Source organism: Poecilia reticulata, linkage group LG7, assembly GCF_000633615.1.
Source record: "Poecilia reticulata strain Guanapo linkage group LG7, Guppy_female_1.0+MT, whole genome shotgun sequence".
NCBI lineage: Eukaryota > Metazoa > Chordata > Actinopteri > Cyprinodontiformes > Poeciliidae > Poecilia > Poecilia reticulata.
The window spans coordinates 15200145-15220368 of record NC_024337.1 but is presented as its reverse complement, the minus strand read 5'-3'; the positions used below and the strand labels follow the sequence as shown (position 1 = coordinate 15220368).

The 20224-nt window shown below is 36.6% G+C and overlaps 3 protein-coding genes across 3 annotated transcripts in view; 2 read left to right on the top strand and 1 right to left on the bottom strand.

The window, feature by feature from the left end:
• Window positions 1-49: 49 nt before the first annotated feature.
• Window positions 50-12228, top strand: ints11 (integrator complex subunit 11). Its single transcript, XM_008414526.2, has 17 exons — window positions 50-222; window positions 473-570; window positions 929-1002; window positions 1094-1322; window positions 1432-1530; window positions 1614-1648; window positions 4276-4414; window positions 4497-4561; window positions 4926-5115; window positions 5191-5274; window positions 6134-6223; window positions 6865-7027; window positions 7159-7269; window positions 7907-7968; window positions 8849-8991; window positions 9085-9214; window positions 11658-12228. The coding sequence occupies exons 1-17, from the start codon at window positions 195-197 to the stop codon at window positions 11712-11714; spliced, it is 1797 nt and encodes a 598-aa protein (XP_008412748.1). The 5' UTR covers window positions 50-194; the 3' UTR covers window positions 11715-12228.
• A 97-nt stretch (window positions 12229-12325) lies between these two features.
• On the bottom strand, window positions 12326-15047 carry LOC103467826 (lysophosphatidic acid receptor 6). Its single transcript, XM_008414527.2, has 2 exons — window positions 14958-15047; window positions 12326-14497 (listed from the first exon to the last, which is right to left on the bottom strand). Exon 2 carries the CDS (start codon window positions 14403-14405, stop codon window positions 13422-13424), a length of 984 nt encoding a protein of 327 aa, XP_008412749.1. The 5' UTR covers window positions 14406-14497; window positions 14958-15047; the 3' UTR covers window positions 12326-13421.
• A 1260-nt stretch (window positions 15048-16307) lies between these two features.
• The window catches only part of LOC103467827 (PHD and RING finger domain-containing protein 1-like), a 5019-nt gene continuing 1102 nt past the window's right edge, over window positions 16308-20224 (top strand). Inside the window, exons 1-5 of the mRNA XM_008414528.1 lie at window positions 16308-16825; window positions 17243-17326; window positions 17959-18086; window positions 18173-18264; window positions 18608-18813. Of these exons, the coding sequence (XP_008412750.1) occupies window positions 16664-16825; window positions 17243-17326; window positions 17959-18086; window positions 18173-18264; window positions 18608-18813 (672 nt within the window). The 5' untranslated portion in view covers window positions 16308-16663. The remainder of the gene's footprint in view (window positions 16826-17242; window positions 17327-17958; window positions 18087-18172; window positions 18265-18607; window positions 18814-20224) is intronic.

The following is a 20224-nucleotide window of genomic DNA, read 5'->3' as shown; positions in this document are numbered from 1 at the left end:
GAAAGCCTTTATTTTGGAAGCGCTTGCCGGAAATTCAGTTGTAGCCCGCTAGCTTAATGCTTCTGTATGAAACGCATGCACAAATTTCAACAAGCATTTCTTTCTCATTTAGTGTGTTTAGATAAACTATTATTAGAACTTTAGCGGCATTACTCATTAGTCTACAAAATTCAGCAGTGGACAAATGATACAAAATGCCTGAAATAAAAGTAACACCTTTAGGTGAGTACTGTAGCCTTTTATCCCGATGCTAAGCTAGTTCCGTCAATATTACATCTAATTTCAATGTAACACTCTCAGAGCGTTTCACTTTCTTCCAGCAAAGCTTCGTTTTTGTTTTTTTGTTGTTGTTTTTTTTTTTTTTTTGGTGCATGTGTATTGATAATAAAACAATTGTTTTCAACATTTTTATTCACTTTTTTAAAGCAGAATTGTGTTTGTAGATTCTCAGTTTCTGTGTTCCCTATCCAAGGTGCTGGACAGGATGTCGGTCGCAGCTGCATCCTCGTGTCCATCGGAGGCAAAAACATCATGCTGGACTGTGGGATGCACATGGGATACAACGACGATGTAAGTGAATCTAAAAACATGTAAATACATGTGTCTATCTATTAAAAGTTCATGCCTGTAGCAACATAAGGTCAACGCCATACGTTAATTTAAAACTTTCAAAACACTTATTGGTACGGTACCATCGTTAAAGGTGTGTAAAAATTTTTGAATAAATTCATATCTTACTTTTATTCATAAATGGTATGTTGTGTAGCTTTTATAAATAGTTTTTGATGGTCAGTGTTGTAAATAGTCATTTTGTATGTCAAAGTTTTTCCTTTTTTCTTCTTTGAAGGGTGTTGTTTAGTCAAGTTAAATGTCCACATAGACATGAAGTACATGGTATACGGACAGTGAATCTGCTCTTTTATTCCAGAGGCGTTTCCCAGACTTTTCCTACATAACACAGAACGGCCGTCTGACAGACTTCTTAGACTGCGTGATCATCAGGTTTGTTGTGTTTTTCTTCAATGCTCTATTCCTAAAACATTCATACAACCAATCTGTGTGCTCACCTTGTTTCACCTGTTCTGATGGTCAGCCACTTTCACCTGGACCACTGCGGCGCCCTGCCTTACATGAGCGAGATGGTAGGCTACGATGGACCCATCTACATGACCCATCCCACCAAGGCTATTTGTCCCATTTTACTTGAAGATTTCCGGAAGATCACTGTTGACAAGAAGGGAGAAACCAACTTCTTCACCTCGCAAATGATCAAGGACTGCATGAAGAAAGTGATTCCTTTGAACCTCCACCAAACTGTCCAGGTGCCGCGCTGATGTCACACGTTCGGATGACTTCATCTAATCCCATCTTGTTCTGTGCCAGATGCTCGCCCCGTTTGAAATCAAGCTGTTTCTGTTGTGCTCCTGCCAGGTGGATGATGAGCTGGAGATCAAGGCGTACTATGCAGGCCACGTTCTGGGAGCTGCTATGGTGCACATCAAAGTGGGATCAGAGTCTGTGGTCTACACTGTGAGTGTAAACAAGTTTGCACTGTGTCACAGCGGGTGATTGTAATGACTGCAGCCTGAGAGAAATCTCTTTATCTGTTTTAGGGAGACTATAACATGACGCCAGACAGGCATTTAGGGTAAGTTGCCTTTTCCATTTTTCACCAGTGGTTGTAAAATGTTGCTTTACTGCAATTCAGCGCAATCCTGCAGAAGTAAAGCATGAAGGAGATAAGAAGAGAGAGGAGAATGCCTTACTCCTGTCAAAGGGAGCTTTGCAAACTTATTTTTAATTAAATTGTCTTATTTAGATGTAATTTTCTTATATGTGTAAATGAAATTTACTGACTTTACCCATTTGGATGCAAAATTTCTAGTTCAAATTATAAAACTTCAGATAGATTTAACAGGACCGTTCTTGCAGAGAAACATCACCCCATTAAACCCATAAAAAACAAAATAAAAGATGAAAACATTGGTTTAAGTACATTTCTACCAACAATTTTATCTGTGTCTTTAATGATAGCTCTTTCTCTATTGCCCCTTCTTTTACTTTTTATTATCCAGTGCTGCCGGAAGCAAGACACTTAATTCAAGCAAATCTAAGTGTTTAATTTTCAGAAGCATTCTACGAACATTTCTTTCAGCTGAGATGTGAATTGGCCAAAGATCTGAACCACACAATTTTCCATAAAACAACTCTGGAAAAAAACTGCATTAATTAAAATAGTCAAAGCTAAGAACTCTCACTATTTCTTTCTCAAAAAGACATCTGTCTAATTCTGTTGACAGATGTCTTTGTATTTTATTTGAGTTGATTACTATCATAGAAAAATTAAACAAAATTCTTTGTTGCATGAATACGTATATATTTTTACATATTTTGTTTTAAGGATTTTTTTTTTTTATATATACAATTTTTTTAAATCGAAAAAGTCTTTTGTCAATTATGATTGATTTTGGTCCACATTAGTTAAATTTGGGGTTAATACCCAGCATCTACAAAGGTTCATGACATCCCAAAGATGTAGTTTATCCTTAATAAGTAGCTGAAACGGGGAGATATTAAAAATAAACTTTACTGCAGAGTATTTAGTGTTACAATCGTATTGTTAATTGAATGTGTGGATTTTTAAAGGTCACATTTTTTCAAGCTGGTGTTCTCTTGACAGTTTTAAAACTGAACTTTAGGGTCATTCTGTGCAGATGTTTCTCTACCGCAGGAAAGTAATGTACTGGGACAAAATACTCTGCACTAACATTAGTCCCCATCTTTGTTTATCAGGGCAAACTGTTCTTCATATTGTTGATGCATGATACCCCAATACACCGAATTCAAGTTCTTAAGAAACCTGTTAAAGACCCATTTACTTAAATCTGGTGAAGGATAAAAGTGGAACATTTGAAACAGGAGAGTAAATCCTGAAACCTAAGGTTGGGTCCACTGCCTTATTGGATAAAGTTTTTTTTTGAGAGCCAGTTTTTCCTGCCAAACAGGTCAGAGAGTCTCGTCACACCCAACAAATGAAGAGCTTTTTTGTTGAGCATCAGGCTGTCGCAATCAGTGCAAAGGGAAACAAAAAACAGAAGAGAAGAGAGCTAGAAATGCAAGAAGAGTTTTAAAGTATTAGAATAAGTCTTAAATAATATCAACATTTTGTATATCAGTGTAAAAACATAAAAAAGGGAAAAAAAATAAAAGTTTAATTTCTGTGAAAATTTATGACCCTCAAATTTTGTCGGATTTTATGGAAAGTTAGGATCCAAATTCACAAAGTAATTGCTCAAGTTTAGCCTTTTTGGTGGTGGGAATAAATATATTCCACATTGACTTTATTTTGCCAAAAAGTCAAATTTGTTACTGTAGAATATGTTTTTACTGTCAAGAACTCAGACAGTATATTTTTCACCTTGGCAATAATTCTGAATATTATCTTTTTGATTCCATATTTCTCATATGCAGGATTTTAGGCAAGTCCTGAAATGAACCATTCACAGCCTAAATATACTGAATTAATTTTTTTATAAAACATTTAATTGTGTTTTTAGTTATCAAACAGATGGTATATTTGCCATTATGAATTGCATATAAAGTTGGTTACTTTTTATGCAAAATTAAGCATCATTTGCATAACCCACCGCTAGATGGTGGTGTGTTTTATATAGAGCGTTTCCAATGCAGTCCTTGATATGTGTAGAACAGTCTACAAAGGATCAAAATGTTGATTATTTCTCATTTTGTTAATGGAAAACATCAGCTAAATATAATATATTCTTCCTCAGAAAAAAACTTGTGCAACAACTAACACTTAACTTACATTTTTTTGACTGATATAAAAAAAATAATTCAGGGTATGTTTACCTTATAAAGGTTGGACATTTTCTAAACTGTGACCCAGTTGACCACATACAAAACTGTATCAGCGGTGTAATCACCAATCAAATGACCGGAGCACAAATAGCAGCTGCAGGCTTGTTGATAGTAGCACGGCTAGACGCAGGGAAGGTAAATGAGGTTTTTATTCCTGGAAGAGAAACTTGTGATGCAAAATATGCATCAATACATTATCACATCTGGTTTGCAGCTCAGGAAATATTTTTTTGTAACAAAAAAAGAGGCTGCAGTTACAGTCAGATGCTAACAGTAAATAATGTTCATAGTTGTTGGTAAAACAACTTTGTTCTGTATTGTAAGTAGAAATAAAACATGATGAGCCTAGAGTGATTGTGCACCCGATACATTTTCAACATTGTTTGTTTTTTCTAGCGCTGCTTGGATTGATAAATGTCGTCCTGACATCCTAATATCCGAGTCGACATACGCCACAACTATCCGTGATTCAAAAAGATGCAGAGAAAGAGACTTCCTGAAGAAAGTTCATGAAAGCATAGAAAGAGGAGGAAAGGTAAAATTTTAATCTATTCTAATTCAGTATTTTGTTGCTGAATTAGAACTTTGTGTGACATCTCTGCTTTAAACTTCCCCAGGTCCTTATTCCAGTTTTTGCCCTGGGACGTGCACAAGAGCTCTGCATCCTGCTGGAAACATTTTGGTACAGTTTATTTTCAAACACAGCATCAGAATCAAAGCTTGCAGCATTTTTACACATTTATGTCAAAGGAAGAAAATAAGAAAGCAAAGGCAGTGATGTGTGGAGATAATTGCAGTCTGTTCACAGATATCAGATGCAAAGCTTTTTTTCTGTCAAATGATTGTTGACATTCCAGTTAAATAAAATAAAACCTCTCAGCATGAAGCAATTACTTCCTGACTGCAACACAAAGAAGCAAGGCTTCTGTCTCGACAGCTCATTATATAAGATGCATTCATTTTATTAGGCTTGAAAGAATAATTGCATGATATTAACATTTTCTGTTCACTAATTGGCCTGCCTTTAATTCCCTCTTTCCACACAGGGAGAGAATGAACCTAAAAGCCCCGATCTACTTTTCCACTGGGCTGACAGAGAAAGCCAATCATTACTACAAGCTTTTCATAACATGGACCAACCAGAAGATCCGAAAAACCTTTGTGCAGAGAAACATGTTTGAATTTAAACACATCAAGGCCTTTGATCGCTCCTATGCAGATAATCCTGGGCCAATGGTGAGTTGGCTTGTCTCCCTAGATGTTAAAGTTTCAAACTGCTGCAAAGCTTTTAAGATGAGCCTGTTCTTTCAGGTGGTGTTCGCCACACCGGGTATGCTGCATGCTGGCCAGTCTTTGCAGATATTCAAGAAATGGGCTGGCAATGACAAGAACATGGTGAGTCTTTTATGCAAAAGAAAATCTTTTTATGTTCCAAAAGTCCTTGTTCCAAATTTCGTACAAAGTTTACTTCATTCATACATTTTACGATCCCCTCTTTGGAAGAAGAACAAGTAGCAAACAACATCACACAGGACATAAGCAATACATTTGCTGCCGTTAAATCATTTATTTCATGTAGCATTTATTTAATTAATTTACAGTTTAAAATTAACTTGTCATATATTGGTTTTGAATGAAGAGGAGTAGTTGGGAAGGAAAAAATCTTATGTAGAAAACATAAAAGAAATCTTTGAAATGACACAGCACTATACCTTGACAGTGTATTATATTTATTATAAAATTTCGTTTCTTCAGACAAGATTTGTTCTGAAAAACGGAAAACATTCCATTTGTTTTGTTCTGACTTTAGTTTTTTTTTTTAACTCTTTGATCATCTCAAATTATAAATCCTATTCCTTTCAATAAATTCTTTTTGCAGATGTGTTGGTAATATTTCTTTATGTATTTTGAATATAACTTGCAGAATCTAGTAGTCCACCAAATCATGAAATTATGTCAATTTTAAGTTGTAGAACAGTAAGATGGGATAAAAGCACATTTTAAGCACATCGATTTCTGTAATGATGTTCTTAGACAGGACAGCTGGATGGTCGTCTGTTTCCTTATCACACCAAAACATGAAAGTTGTCCCATTGCTTTGATCATGTTGGGAGCGACATGTTTGAAATGATCTGTTTTGGAAAAAAAATGAAAATACCTTATTTTTATTTGTATATGGTAGCACTAGGAAGTTTTCTATCCTCCTTAATTGATACTACTGAATGATAATTAAAGAAAAAAACTCTCTTTAAAGGTGATCATGCCTGGGTATTGTGTGCAAGGGACTATTGGTCATAAGATCCTTAATGGGCAACGAAAACTGGAGATGGAAGGAAGATCGACGGTAAGATTTTTCTTTTCTTTTCAGCTAACTAACATGTTGAGTCAGATTATTATAATGCATCTTTCTTATAACTCATCTTTCCTAATAGCAACACTTTTTAGGCATAAAGTAGAGCATAAGCTCCTTCCCAAAGCAAATCTTTAAAAAAAAAAAAGGACACAAACCTGTTTATTTTGAGTAGCAAAAAGGATTTTATTTTAAGAAGAGCTAAAGAACGTTTTGTAGTTTTTGCTTCACCTAATTCGAATTCAATAAAAAAATAATAATAAAAAAAAATAATAATCACCTTTTACTACCAATTATTATTTGGTTAATCAAAAAAAACTTTAATGATCAAACATGCACTAAAGGAACACTATGGTATTGCATTTTAAGCAATAAAATTATTTTCATATTTAAAAAGAAAATGAATTATTTGATTTGCTTTTTTATGTATTAGTATTTCTAATATTTCAGCGAGTAAATTTAAGTGGTTAAATGAAAAATATGCAAAATGTGCAGATTTTTTTTATCCGATTAATTTCTCAGTTGTTAGAATAATTGATTACTAAATTAATCATTAGCGGCAACCCTAAATAATTAAGCCTGTTAATCTTATTGTCAGTTTTTCTTTAATGCACATCTGTCTGTGATTGCTGCAGTTGGACGTGAAGCTGCAGGTGGAGTACATGTCCTTCAGCGCACACGCTGATGCAAAGGGCATCATGCAGCTCATTCGCATGGCAGAGCCTCGCAACATGCTGCTGGTGCATGGCGAGGCTGCAAAAATGGAGTTTCTCAAGGGGAAGATCGAACAGGAGTTCAGTAAGTGCTGCTGAAGTCACAGCCTCAAACATCTGTAATTCATTCATTGTTTCGTTGTTTTTGAAGATGTTTTACATCTGTGGGCAGAAGGGATTTCCAGCCTGGTTGATTCTAAACTCTTTAAATGGCAGGTATAGACTGTTACATGCCAGCAAATGGGGAGACGGTGGCCTTGACGACGAACCCCAGCGTGCCTGTGGACATATCGCTCAATCTGCTCAAGAGGGAGATGACTCTTGGAGGTTAAGTGGTTTTTGTTCAACTGGCTTTTTGTCATACTTCACGCTTCTTGCCGCCTTCGTACAGTAACCTGACCCAGATCAGTTGGCATGATAAGGTCGGCTAAGTAAATCCAAAAGGGCTTGATCACTGAATGCATAAATGGTTTTCCTGATCTCATTTTGCTATTGTGGCTGGGTAATTCTTTGATTAGAAATTTTAATAAAGCAAAAAATTTGCTTAATTAACATAATATATGACCAAATCAACAATATGTGTCCTCTATTTATTCATAATCACCACCCTTATTAAAGACACTAGTAGGTCCATAAAAAATACATTAAAAATAGAAGTTATTAATTAAAAATTATCAATACTATTAGTGAAGATTTTTATGTAATAACCCATATTGTACTTCAGTAGCATATTTTCACTCTGAAAATTTTGAAAATGCATTAATTTAAGATTTTTAATTTTGATGTTTAATACCCCACAGTAAGAAACTATAGTTTTTCCTTTAGTAATGAGAATTTTGGAAGCCATGAAAAAATGTTCTGATTTGTTTGGTGTAGGGCTGCACCCAACGAGTATACTTTAGAAAAACGTTTTCTAGTTTATTTGTTAAATTCTATTGTATATATTTTTTTCTTCTTTTTAAAGGTCCTCTACCTGATCCTAAAAAACCTCGCACCATGCATGGAACCCTCATCATGAAAGAAAATGTAAGTTTTCATAGTTTTGGGTCAGGAATATTTTTCCATTAAAACACAGCAGAACTGCAGTAAAACCTGCTTTCATATGAGTTACAAAAGATATTCAGTTTGCACTTTTATGCTTTTTTAAATTTATTTATTTTAATTGTCAAACACAGCGATATCAGTGATGGACTCCTAAATAAGATCTTTGTTGTGTCCTGGAGACACAACAGCGGTGTCCCCTCCAGCAGTTGGCGCCCTGGGCCATCACCTATACGGCCAATGCCAATTTATGCCAATTTATTCACCAATTTATTTATTTTTTGACACTATTAAGCGCATGAAGGGACATATGAAGACGGTAAACCAAGGACAACCACACTAAACGAACTGCAGCACCACATTTTGTTTTCTTACAAATTTAGCTTGTCCTGGAGAAGGGAGATGATATTGTATTAAGACATACAACAGTGATGGATTTCAAAAATATAATAATAGACCATCTTGTATTGTTTTGTAGTATTACAGTTTTCAATGAAATATACAAAGTATTAAAGGTTAAAATGAGTGTGTTCTCTTAGTTTCCATACATATTGTTGCTAAAATGAATTTTTTCAGTTTCCCTGACAGAATTTTTCAGAAAGATTTAAAGTCACATCCTGTCCTCCAGAGTTTTTTTTTTCCATAAATTTGCTTAAGCGTTGTATCTTAATGATTTCAGCTGTGTTTACACTTAAAATATCAGCTGTCATCAAGACGCAGATGTAAATTGTATCCAGCTGTAATTAAAAGACTGTCAGTTTCTCTTGCCTATTAAACCGACATCTGAGTGCATCTGTTGTTGCTCTGCTTATGACATTCTGTTGCATTCATCTCATTACTGTGTGTTTTTTATTTTATTTTGCAGAGCTTGAAGCTGGTGTCATCAGAGCAGGCCCTGAAAGAGCTGGGCCTCAACGAGCATCAGTTGCGCTTCACCTGCCGCGTGCAACTCCAGGACCCGCACAGTGACTCTGACACGCTCCACAGAATCTACACGCACCTCAAGAGGTCAGAGCACTGCTCACCTTACCACCTCCAGCTCATTCTGCTTTATGTTGCTGCATTTCATCCTCATCTTGAATGTTTTATTTTTGGTGTTAGTGTGCTGAAAGATTACACCATCCAGCACCTTCCTGATGGAACAGTCATGGTGGAATCCATCGTTATAAAAGTCTCCTCTTCAGCGGAGGATGCCAACGCCAAAGTGCTGCTGCTGTCTTGGAGTTATCAGGTACAGCTGGGTTATTTTATCATTCCTATTTCAGACCAATAAAAAACTATTGTTAATATGCAGAAATGTGGAGCTAATGAAAAATCTGTCTAATAACTGCTTAAAGATTATTTTCAAAAGGTTTTAATCCAACCAATGAATCTCATCAAAATGCATATTCTAGTTTATTGAATATAACTGTACAGGGATTGTTTGGATGTTTGACAATCTTGAAAATCTTTGAATTTCAGTTAGGTGGTCTCAAGGTTGGGCAGTGCTTAATTTCAGTATAAGTTTCTTGAAAGTGCTTGATATTCAAACTATGCAGTTTTCAAAATCTAATGTTTGATTAAAAGCCTAAAGTCGTCAAACTTCATTTACAATTAAAACCAGATATTTAATATTAATATAGACACATGTAAATATGTTATTCTCACTTTCTGAAGTTAAATCATGTTACGACCAGTCTAGGGGGGCCAGGTCGCAACATGAAGGATCCATCCTCCTCCGATCTCAACATCCGACACACACAAAATTGAACAGTTGATAATGATTTATTTTTAAAAAGATATATCTTTTTTTTTTATCAAGATGTTACAACTGGAGTACCTGGCTTCAGAGTGAGCTATCGCCGAAAACAACAAACAAAACGAACCTATCTAAATAATAAGAGAAGCTTACCTAATCAAAAGTAAATAAACCAAAGTACAAAAAAACTTACCTTCCTAACCTAAGAAAAACATGAGAAAACTAAGGAAACATAAACGGCAACTCACTCCTACACTCCAGAACTCTAACACAGATAAACAAAGGAAAAGGGTGTGGCCGGTGGAGATGAGTTGAGGATGGAACACAGGAAGTCCGCGTCAGCATCTTTTATGTCCGTCCCCTCCGAAAGGCAGCCAATGGGACATCTCCGTCGTCTTCTTGGAATCAATCAATCAGGGACGGGCACCTGCCGACTCATTTATAATCAACTGTACGCCGTCAGTCGTAACAATCAGACCAGAATTCTCTTGTTTAAGGTTAGTTAGAATTATTGAAAGGATTTCTATTTGCTAAATCCCAGAAAACTTTAGGAAATCCTTGAAAATGCTTGAATTTTACTGTGGGAAAAGTGTCTGAACGCTGAGAGACAACTTTTGCGGTGTCCCCTCCAGCAGTTGGCGCCCTGGGCCATCACCTATACAGCCAATGCCAAGAGAGCACTAATGTAGCTACAGTGCATGGATCGTTGAAGTGCACAACAAAGACAAAGTTGCAAGGGTTGCAACTTTGTCAGAGCAGGCGATTGCTCTGATTTGCACGTGCTTTAACCCTCCTACACAATTTATAATTGGGACAGTCATAGGAAAAACTGTATTCAGATGATTTTGGTGTTTCACTGTGCAGTTCTATTTTTCCAAAATTTTGCAGTTCTCAAGAGGCAATATGTTTTTTTTTTTGCACGAATAATGACCTTGTTGTTGGGGTTTGATAAGAATACAGAACAAATACAAAGCGATCAAATTGAGGCCCTCACTGTCATTTTGGTTTAAATCAGGAGGAAATAAATATAGATCTAACCATTGTCCTCTTTTCAGTTCTTCAAGGTTAGTTCCTGTTATTGTCATGAATCAAATGTATATAGTGATTCATGCGCCTTTGCTAATCAAAACTGAGGCACAAATAGCTCAGAGGAATGAAGTGTTAGCGTTAGGAAAGAGAGGCTGAGATTTGTCCAAGACTCTGAACATTCAAAGAAAGCTATATAGTCATAAAAGCAGCAGCAGTAGGCAAATAATCTAATTAGTCTTTCCAGAGCTTAAGATTAAGAGTCAAACACATGAACAGAGTTTCATTTTTGCCATGTGCAAGTCTTGAGTTTACTCTGTGACCATAATGCAGAAAGAGAATGACAGTCTTGTGGAAACATAGTGCTGGCGATGATGGGTTTAACTGTATGGAGTGAAAGTAGTTGTGTGGGTGGACAGAATGAGACGGGGGGCTTTGTGAGTAACAAAAAATAAACGATGAAACCAGAAGGTGGAGTTTCCGTGGTCTCCTGCGTTCCACACACAATGCACATAAATGACAAGGGGAAAATGGAGAAACCTGATGTTGTTTTCTAACAAATGTGTGTAGGTGTCGGTTATGAAGGTGGATCCTTGTATATTGTTTATTAAATGTGAAAAGTACATCAGGAAAAAGTGCTTCAAATAAATAAATAATTTTGACTAACAATAAAGTTTGTCTTAATTTAGTTTTACAAGTGAGTCATATATGAATGATTTAGACACTCTAACAAATATTTTCAGCGTATTTCTGTAAATTTAGATATTTAAGGCTTACACTCTGACAGCTAACAAACTGAATATTAATAGAAATTGACATTAACCTTTATGATGCCAATTTTAAGAGAACATAAATTCCTAAAAGTGTACAACATTAAAATCTCTTTGTTGTTTGCTTGTTTTGTTTCCAGGATGAAGATCTGGGGAGCTACCTATCGTCTCTGCTCAAGAAGGGCCTTCCAACTTGACTGTTTTCATCTTTTTTTCATCTTTTTTTTTAAGTTGTTTTTGTTTGTGTTTGTTTTGGAGCAATGTAACTTGGAACGATTTGACTCTTAATGGAAAGTTTCCATCACCTGCTCTTCAGTGCAGAAAATGTCAGTCGTCTTCTTGTCAGCTAAAGCTGCTTCCTTTTTAGCAGAGACACTCAACAACTACAAAGGCTCCATTCCTGTTGATCAAATGACTGAAGCTTCCAGAGAAATTCAGATTTTGATTATTTTATTTTGAAATTTGCCACCACTATATACATTTTTACAGAAAGAGCTTCACTTTTTAATATTGTACCTATTTATATCCAGTGTTTGTAAAATGTGCGCACACCCCTGTTTAAAAGAGACCTTAATGCATTTCCATTCTTTTACTTTCAATGTGATATGTTGTATGTTATACAACATATCACAATTCCTGTACAATTCAGCTGAAAAACAAATCCATTAGTTGTAAAATCTAAAAAAAATAAAGCTGAAGTTCTGCGTTTCATACGTTTGCACATTTGTGTTGAATTTATTTCAGCTGTCAGGTTGGATAAATTTACACTTGCCTTCAATGTTGAGCAATCTCTTTTAAGCTTGTAGAAGGTATAATAAGTAAATGCAAAAATACATTACAAGAATTGGATGTCTTTCTAAAATTGACCAAAAGAGAAGATTGAAACGGGTCAGGGAGGTAGACAAACATCTGTGGCCTATAGCAACAAAGAAGGAGTTGCAAGACTTTTAGCAACTACTTGTTATTTTACTTGTGACAGAAAACATCTGGGCTCTGGGAGAATTTTCTATGGTGCAATGAATGTGCAATCACTAAAAAGGTGATTTGATTTGATTTGATTTGATTTGATGCAGAGATATTACCAAATCAAAACCCCACAATACCCACAATGAGACATGGTGGTGGCGTTGTAATGCTCAGGGGTTACTTTTGTTCAGACGGAACAAGAGTGTTCATGAGGGTGGATGATGTAACCAAAAAGTGTCAGAAAGCTCAAGATGAAGAAGGGTAGAACTGAACCTGAAAGGAAATCTGTGGATAAGAGATGTCCTCACAAACTGACTTCTCTTATCTACAGTGCAAAGAATACATTAAAGTTAAAAGGTTTTAGTATGCATTCACACCAGCTATGTTTAGTCCTATTTCATCATATGCTGGTTCATTTGGGGATGTGCGAATACACAATCGAACTCTAATGTGGACCAAAAAAGCAAACTGGTCTGTCTATAAACCTAGGTCTGGGTTTGGTTGAAAGTGAACTGTGGTGTTGTTCAAATGTGGACCCGAGACCACTCCAAAAGTAGTGCTAGACTATTGCATGTGTCTAACAGTAGGAGAGAAATGGCTCATGGTCTATTACCAAAGGCAAAACAGAAAGCCTGATAACACTGAAATCTGACACCACTCCATTTTTGTTTGCATTTTAGGAATAAGGGAGTTGCAGTCATGTCTTCAGAGGTTTTTGTGTTATTACCTTCAGTGGTTCTTGGTGCAGCAACACCACAGACAAGGAGTTAAACGGGTTTTTCAAATGGTTTGGTTCATTTCACACAGTGCAGTGTGAAAATAAACCGCGCCAGCTGTAAGTGTAACAATTGTTGCAACTTTGGTCTCCAATCGAACCAAGTCTACTAATCTATCAGGTGTGAAAAGCTTTTTAAATTCATATCACAAAGTCTTTGTATTTACAGGATTCTTTGTACAGGCGGGATTATCTCATTCAGGTCACTTGAGATGGTGTAGACGCCCCTTCTCCTGCTCACTATCCCCCAAAGCCACGTCCTTTTTAAGTGCTCCCATCTGAAGTGGCTGGTGGTTATGTAGTAGAGCACAGGGTCCAGGCATGTATTGAGGGTGATGAGCGCCATGGTAACTCGTCTGGCGTTGTAGATGGAAGTCCGGACGGTGCAGTTCTGGATGACCTCCAGGCGCTGAAGAAGGTGCAGGAGGTAAACCACATGGTGTGGCAGGAAGCAGAACAGTGTGATGGCCAGGATGGTGTAGATGACCTTCACAGCCTTCTGAGCTGTTTTGGTGCCGATCATGGAAATGCGTTTGGCTGCCAGCGGGTAGCACACCAGGATGATAACGGACGGCATCAGGGAGCCAAAAACCAGACTGACTATACTGTAAGTCCTCAGTCGGTCGTTCCACTCTCTGGTGGCAAAGTTTTCAAAACAGCTGTGGTCATCCCCTCTCTCCAGTGGACCCATGAGGATGAAGACCAGTATAGCCACTCCACCAAAACACCACAGCGCCACACTTACCAGCAGAGACCATTTTGGGTTCCGCATTCTCAGGTAGGTGTGTGGATGCACCGTGGCCATGTAGCGGTCCACACAGATGCAGGTCATGAAGCAGATGCTCATGTAGATGTTGGCATAGTACAGAGTCCCGGTGAGTTGACAGGCGAAGTCTCCAAACTCCCATTCGTTCTCATGGAGGTGGTAGTGGATCCGCAAGGGCAGCATGCAGAGGATGATGATGTCCGCCGCGGCCAGGTTGCTGATGTAGACACTGAAGGCCGTTCGAGGGCTGATCCGGACGGTGAAGACATACAGCGCCACCAGATTTCCCGGAAGGCCTATAATTAAAGCCAGGATGTAGATCGATGGGAAGAGATAGTATTGGAACTCCGCTTTGGGGTCGGTGCAGTTTGTCTGGTTCATCGTGGGAGATTGTGATGGATGTCTTTGTTTCTGTTCAGATCAGTTTTTTAAAGAAAAAATAATGTAGGTTGATTTCCAGAAACCAACGTCTCCTGTAAGTGAAGAAAGAAATGTATTTCCTTTCAGTTTTTCCATTATTACTTTCACACAACAACTAAACAAACCCACTGAAAAAATGTAAACTACTGATTAATTATTCTTAGATCATCTGAAATGAACTCCACAAATACAGTAAAGGTCAAATTTATTCAAACAAAAAAAGGATGTGATTGTATTTTCAGATCCATTTGAGGACTTGGAGTCGCGGTAAAGAATGAAATGAAACGAGGCTGGAAAGCACCAGCCACAGGTGTAAAAGACAAAATGTTATACCTAAATAACACTAATTATTTTAGATATATGTTGAAATACTTTTAAAGTTTTGCACAAACTTTAACCCATAGTTAATTGACTTTATCAGATCCATCACGTTGTCACGCATTTAACAAACATCTCTGTTTGTTTGAGGTGACATTTAAAACATCGAAAAAATTTAGTCATAAAGTTACTTACTCAGATTTTTAAGGCCGCCAGGTCCATAAAGCTCGACCGTAGCTTTAAAAAACGTGATAAGACCTGCTGCTGTTCTAAGCGCAGTGTGAACATGAGCTGCTGCTTTCTTTTTTGGTGCGGCTTCCTGTTTCAATGTGTAGATGTACTGTGATGAGTGGGAAATTATAGTGTCTGAAAAGCCTGTCAGCCACCCACAGCAGCGTAATGACATGTGTTTTGTTTCTAATTTTAATTATAGCATTACTGTGTTCTAACAGGGACCAGAGGACATCTCAGTTCATATTTAATGAAAATTGAGGATAATTTTGAGAGAAAATATCTACAGGGAAATTATTGTCTATATTTTTTTGTAACCTCTATATTTTATTTTATAAAATATATAAACTTCTTTTGCCCGCTGGTAAAGGAAAATCTTAATTTTTAATACTTTGTGGTCAAATTAAACATTGTAAAGCAATCATGAATTTAATTCAGAAGTTCATAGTAAAAAAAAACCAAATGCACCATCTTCACTTCTTCTCATGGTGACAAATTATAAAATTGGAGAGCTCTGTTATTTTCACATCATAAAAAATAAATGATTTCCATTTCACTATGCAAAGTAAGTATTTAATGAAATTGAAAACAGAACTTAATATTTGGTACAGAAACCTTGTTTAAACAGATCTTCATCAGACCTTTTGGGTCTCTGAGTTGTCATTGGGTAACATTAAGTTTTAGCTCTTTCCAAAGTTTTTTTTGGTTCAGGTTTGGAAACTGGTTAGGCCACTAGAGGATATTAAAATACTACTTAAAATGCTTCTTATTATTAATTATTAAAATGCTTCTTAAAATGCTTCCTTTTATTCTCTTCAGGACACTCTTTAGTTGTCCTGGCAGTGTGGTCATTGTCATTCTTGTAAACCCATCATCTTCACTGGTGGAAGGAGGTTGTGGCCCAGTTTTTTTCCCTCTTCAATATGGTGCAATCATCCGGCCCCCTATGCAGACAAAAACCTCCCAAAGCATAATGTTTCCACCTTTCCTTTGTTAAAATGAAACAACTTTGCTTTAAAACTTGCATACTTTTCTTTGGATAGCTCTTATTTTCATTCAAAGTGTGGAGATAATTATGCATCTATTCAAAGTACAGTATGTTGATTTTTTAATAAGATTGCCAAGAACTTTAATATTTTGACTGGATGGATCTGAAGTTTGACATACAACTTATTTTATTTTATGTTTCACTAACTTCTGGCTTTGGGATGAATTTGACAGATGTTTGGCCTTTTGTTTTATTGAATTTTATTTTGAAAACCCCTTTACTCTGAAAATCAAAATCAACAATGAAACCGGAAGTTTTCAACAGTGTTGCGGCAGATGCTTTATTTAAATCGTCTCGTTCTCGTGATGGTCATATTTGATAAATTTTTCGTTATTACAAAACCGTCAACCATATATAAGCAACTCATTTTTAAAATGTGCTCTTTGAGTACAATAACATTAAGATAAAAGTCGAAAGCATCTTTTGATTTTATTGCATTACCTAACTTTAAAGCTAGTGCTACTTTGCCAGCTTTAGCGTCATAACAAAACACAAAATCGTATTTTGTTGTAATTCTCGAACACTCTTAGTAATTTACTGAAGTCCTGTATTAAGGACTTAATACCTTGAGTAAAGCATAACTTCTATTTCGTGACCAGTTACTTCGTTTGAAGTAACTATTATGGATGAACTCGTCGCTTTAAACTCAGCTGATGGAAAAACTGTTGACGCAAAGTCGGATAAATGTTACATCTGCCTTTGTCCATTTGAGAAGCAAACAGTGGGCTCATTGGATCAATGCCATCACTTTTTTTGTTTTCAGTGCATCTACCAGTGGTCTCAGGTAAATACTAATAATCATTGTTCACAGATTTGTATGTGTTCATATGCTTGTCTAGATTTTTCCAGCTGGTATTTGCAACAGTAAATGTTTTTGTATACGAGTGTCCATCTCGCTGCAACAACTTCTTCAAAACAATCTTTGGCGACATCTGGATTTCCAGCATGAGAGAACACCATGTCAAAATTAATAACAACCTGGTATCGAGGTTATTAAAGCTATGGACCAAGAAACACCACAGTTCTAAACTCAGTGTTTTAAAAATCTCCTCAAATTGTCCAGCCACTAATGACGACGACTCACATTTGATGTCTTTGAGAATGAAAACTCTTTGAAACTTAAACATAGCTCTGTCATGTTTCAGCCGAGGTGCTGAACATTAAGTAAAATAATAGTTTGCTGTTTTGTTTTTAATTTAAGACAGCCAACACCTGCCCTGTAGATCGGATCAGCTTTGCTTTTATCCACCTGAGACGGTGTCCTGGAGGGGACATTCAGAAAAAGGTGTGTTTAATAAGTCTCCAAAGGGTTAACAAATAACACTGTTGCGTTAATAAAGAAATTTATTGAGAAAATAAATTAAAATATGTATAGAATGGTCTCAGTGATTTATTAAACAAAATTAAATGCTAATTATTTCAGACTTGCTTTGTGACATATTCCTGATATAACCATTTCAGTATTTAGCTATCTTACATTTCCTGTGCTGCAGTCTATCATTACATAATTTACACTGTCTTCATGACTGGACATGTAGACTCAAATAACATCTAATTGTTTATTTCCTCATAGTTTACTTGGACACCAATCATTTTCTTTATATTGGCATTTTGTTTATGTTTTTAGCCCAGCAGTTGAATTTGACGGATAAGGCTGATAGATTAAGTTACTTATTTTCCAAAGTGCTCCAGCACAGGACTCTGAAATAATTCAACAAACATTTTCTAATTCCTTCAATGTATTTAGATTTTAGACAATAATTTTGACATTTTATTTTTGAAATGTTTTAATAACTTTACCAATTTTTTTTTTCCAGTTTATGTATTTCCAATTGTGTTTGAATTTGAAGTCTAAATCTTTATCAGACTAATTTACCTTTTGGATTTTGACACTTTTGGTCCTTCGTATGCCTGTAGTTAAAGGTGACGCCACGCAGAAATGACGATGACACTGAAGACAACTGGAGAAACATAGTAATCTGTGAGGAATGTGGACGCAGCGGCCGCAGGGACCGACTGCTGGTTTGCAGACTCTGTGACTCTGGGTAACTCTTTACATTTATTACATGCATAGTTTTTTCTTATCTTTGTGTTTGCATGAATAAAAAGCTAATTTACCATGATAATACAGGTATCACATGGACTGCTTAACGCCGCCTGTAGATACGGTCCCTGAAGGAGATTGGATGTGCCCCGAGTGTGTGATCACATCTAAGAGCGCAGGTATTTATTTAATGAGTAAGATGATTACCAGTTTACTATTGTTGCAATTACTTACTCATATTATATTTCATAACGTGTGCTATGATGGAATAATAGGAGGTTTAGGTGATTCGGTTGGGACCAATTGTGCTTTCGCTATTGAAGCATTTTGACATGCTTCAATAGCGGTAATAAATTGGTAATAAAACACACTATTAGTCTTTGTATTATTTTAATAGATTTTACATCCATGAACATAAATGATATCATCCAGGTTTCAAAAGCAATTTTACGTTGACAGCAGCAGCTGCCCAAGTACACAAACTTAGAAGAAAAACTGATTTGGTGAAATGTTTCTGTTCAGAGAGCTTTTTGGCAGAGGAGGAAGACATCAGTGATGGAGAAGTCACAGACCTCCTTGCTGACATGGACCAAGCTCTGTCTACAACTAGCCGCCTCCGGGCATCAACTGTGAATCGTCCTAGCAACGTCGCAGAAAGACTGTGGAGTGTGAGGCTCCAGAGCAGAGGAGAAGGCACCAGTCTATATCGACGCCCCGAAACATCATGGGTGAGTTTAACATCAGCACCCCTCCCGACCCCAACGAGGGATAAGGGTGTAAAGAAAATGGATGGATGGAGTTATGTGGCATCAGGGGAGATGTGGATACATGGGATGACTTGGTTGATTGCAGTAGCATAAATCTCTTGCCTATACCAACTGGATGGAGCAATGCACTTGATTTGGCTTTTTCATGCACCTCGGAAAATAAGTACTGAGCACTTCAACACTGTTATTCGTAAATATATTTTACAGATATAATCCAGGTTATTCACACATACAAAGACAATCAAAATTTGGTCTATCAAGCTGTTTAATGAAGTGGACAAATGCATAGAAAAGTAGAATAGAAGGTGCAAAAAGACATTTAAAGCCAAGAAACCAGCTGAAATCTGTCATTATTTTAAAAAGCAATCATGGTCCCAACAATGTGAATTAATGTCAGCTGGTTAGTAGAAACAAGTTTTGAATGGTGAAAGCAAAAGGATTCTCTCTTAATCTTATTTTTCTAAAACAGACTTCATACATTAGTTACAGATCAATTCCTGCATTTCTGAGTATTCTAGTTGCAGGGACTGTAATATGGTCCCAACAACTAGAAAAAAATTAAAGGTGAAAAATATTAATGTCTTGTTTACTCTGTCATGGCTTTATACTCGAGCGCAGAAAACATGAATGACTACAGCTGTAGTGCAATGAAAGTGCTGATGCATCAGTGACGAATTACTTTATTACTATCAGTGTTCATCAATAATTACCCATCATACTGCGCGGCATTCTGTGGTTTCCTTTACTATAGAGCATTGATGGGGACATTTCTAAGGTGGTTCAGACTCAGATCTAAACTTCATTTTAGCAGCTAATCAGCATCTTGTTTGTGCAGCTGTCAAGAGACTCAAGTCCAGCATCACAGGACAGTTGATGCTGGAAAAATCTTTATAGGGAATTTTTAATACACACACATATCTTTCTAGAGTTTTTTCTCCATAATAAGTTGCAAAAGTTCTTCTTCCAGATGTGCACATGTGTCATATTTGCTTGCCTACTCGCTTTGTTAAATGTATTGGAGCAACTGGAGTCAAACCAGTGAGACAGAATCGTCCTCTGTGCTCCCCCACTTTATGCACAGCTTACCTTCGACTGTAAGAGCAGCTGCATGGTGCTTACCCACACTTCCTGTGAAGCTTTATGTGTTGCTCAGTTACCACTGGTTGTGGTCAATTTTGTGAAAACACTTTCTTGTTTTTCTGCTGCAGCTTCCCCGAGACTCATTTCCTCATTTCTGCTTATGGTATCTTTCAAAAGTATTTATATCTCTTGAACTTTTTCACATTTTTTACGCTATCACCACCAACTTTTCATGTATTTGTTGTTGTTGAGGGAGAGTGCATCATTGTGAAAAGGAACAAAAAAATTACAA

Bases quoted from the DNA above. Each gene is read 5' to 3' on its own strand.
- ints11 (XM_008414526.2), top strand. From the start codon at position 195: ATGCCTGAAATAAAAGTAACACCTTTAG. The intron at 223-472 runs GTGAGTACTGTA...TCCCTATCCAAG, and splicing joins AATAAAAGTAACACCTTTAG to GTGCTGGACAGGATGTCGGT. The intron at 5,275-6,133 runs GTGAGTCTTTTA...CTCTCTTTAAAG, and splicing joins CTGGCAATGACAAGAACATG to GTGATCATGCCTGGGTATTG.
- LOC103467826 (XM_008414527.2), bottom strand. From the start codon at position 14,405: ATGAACCAGACAAACTGCACCGACCCCAAAGCGGAGTTCCAATACTAT.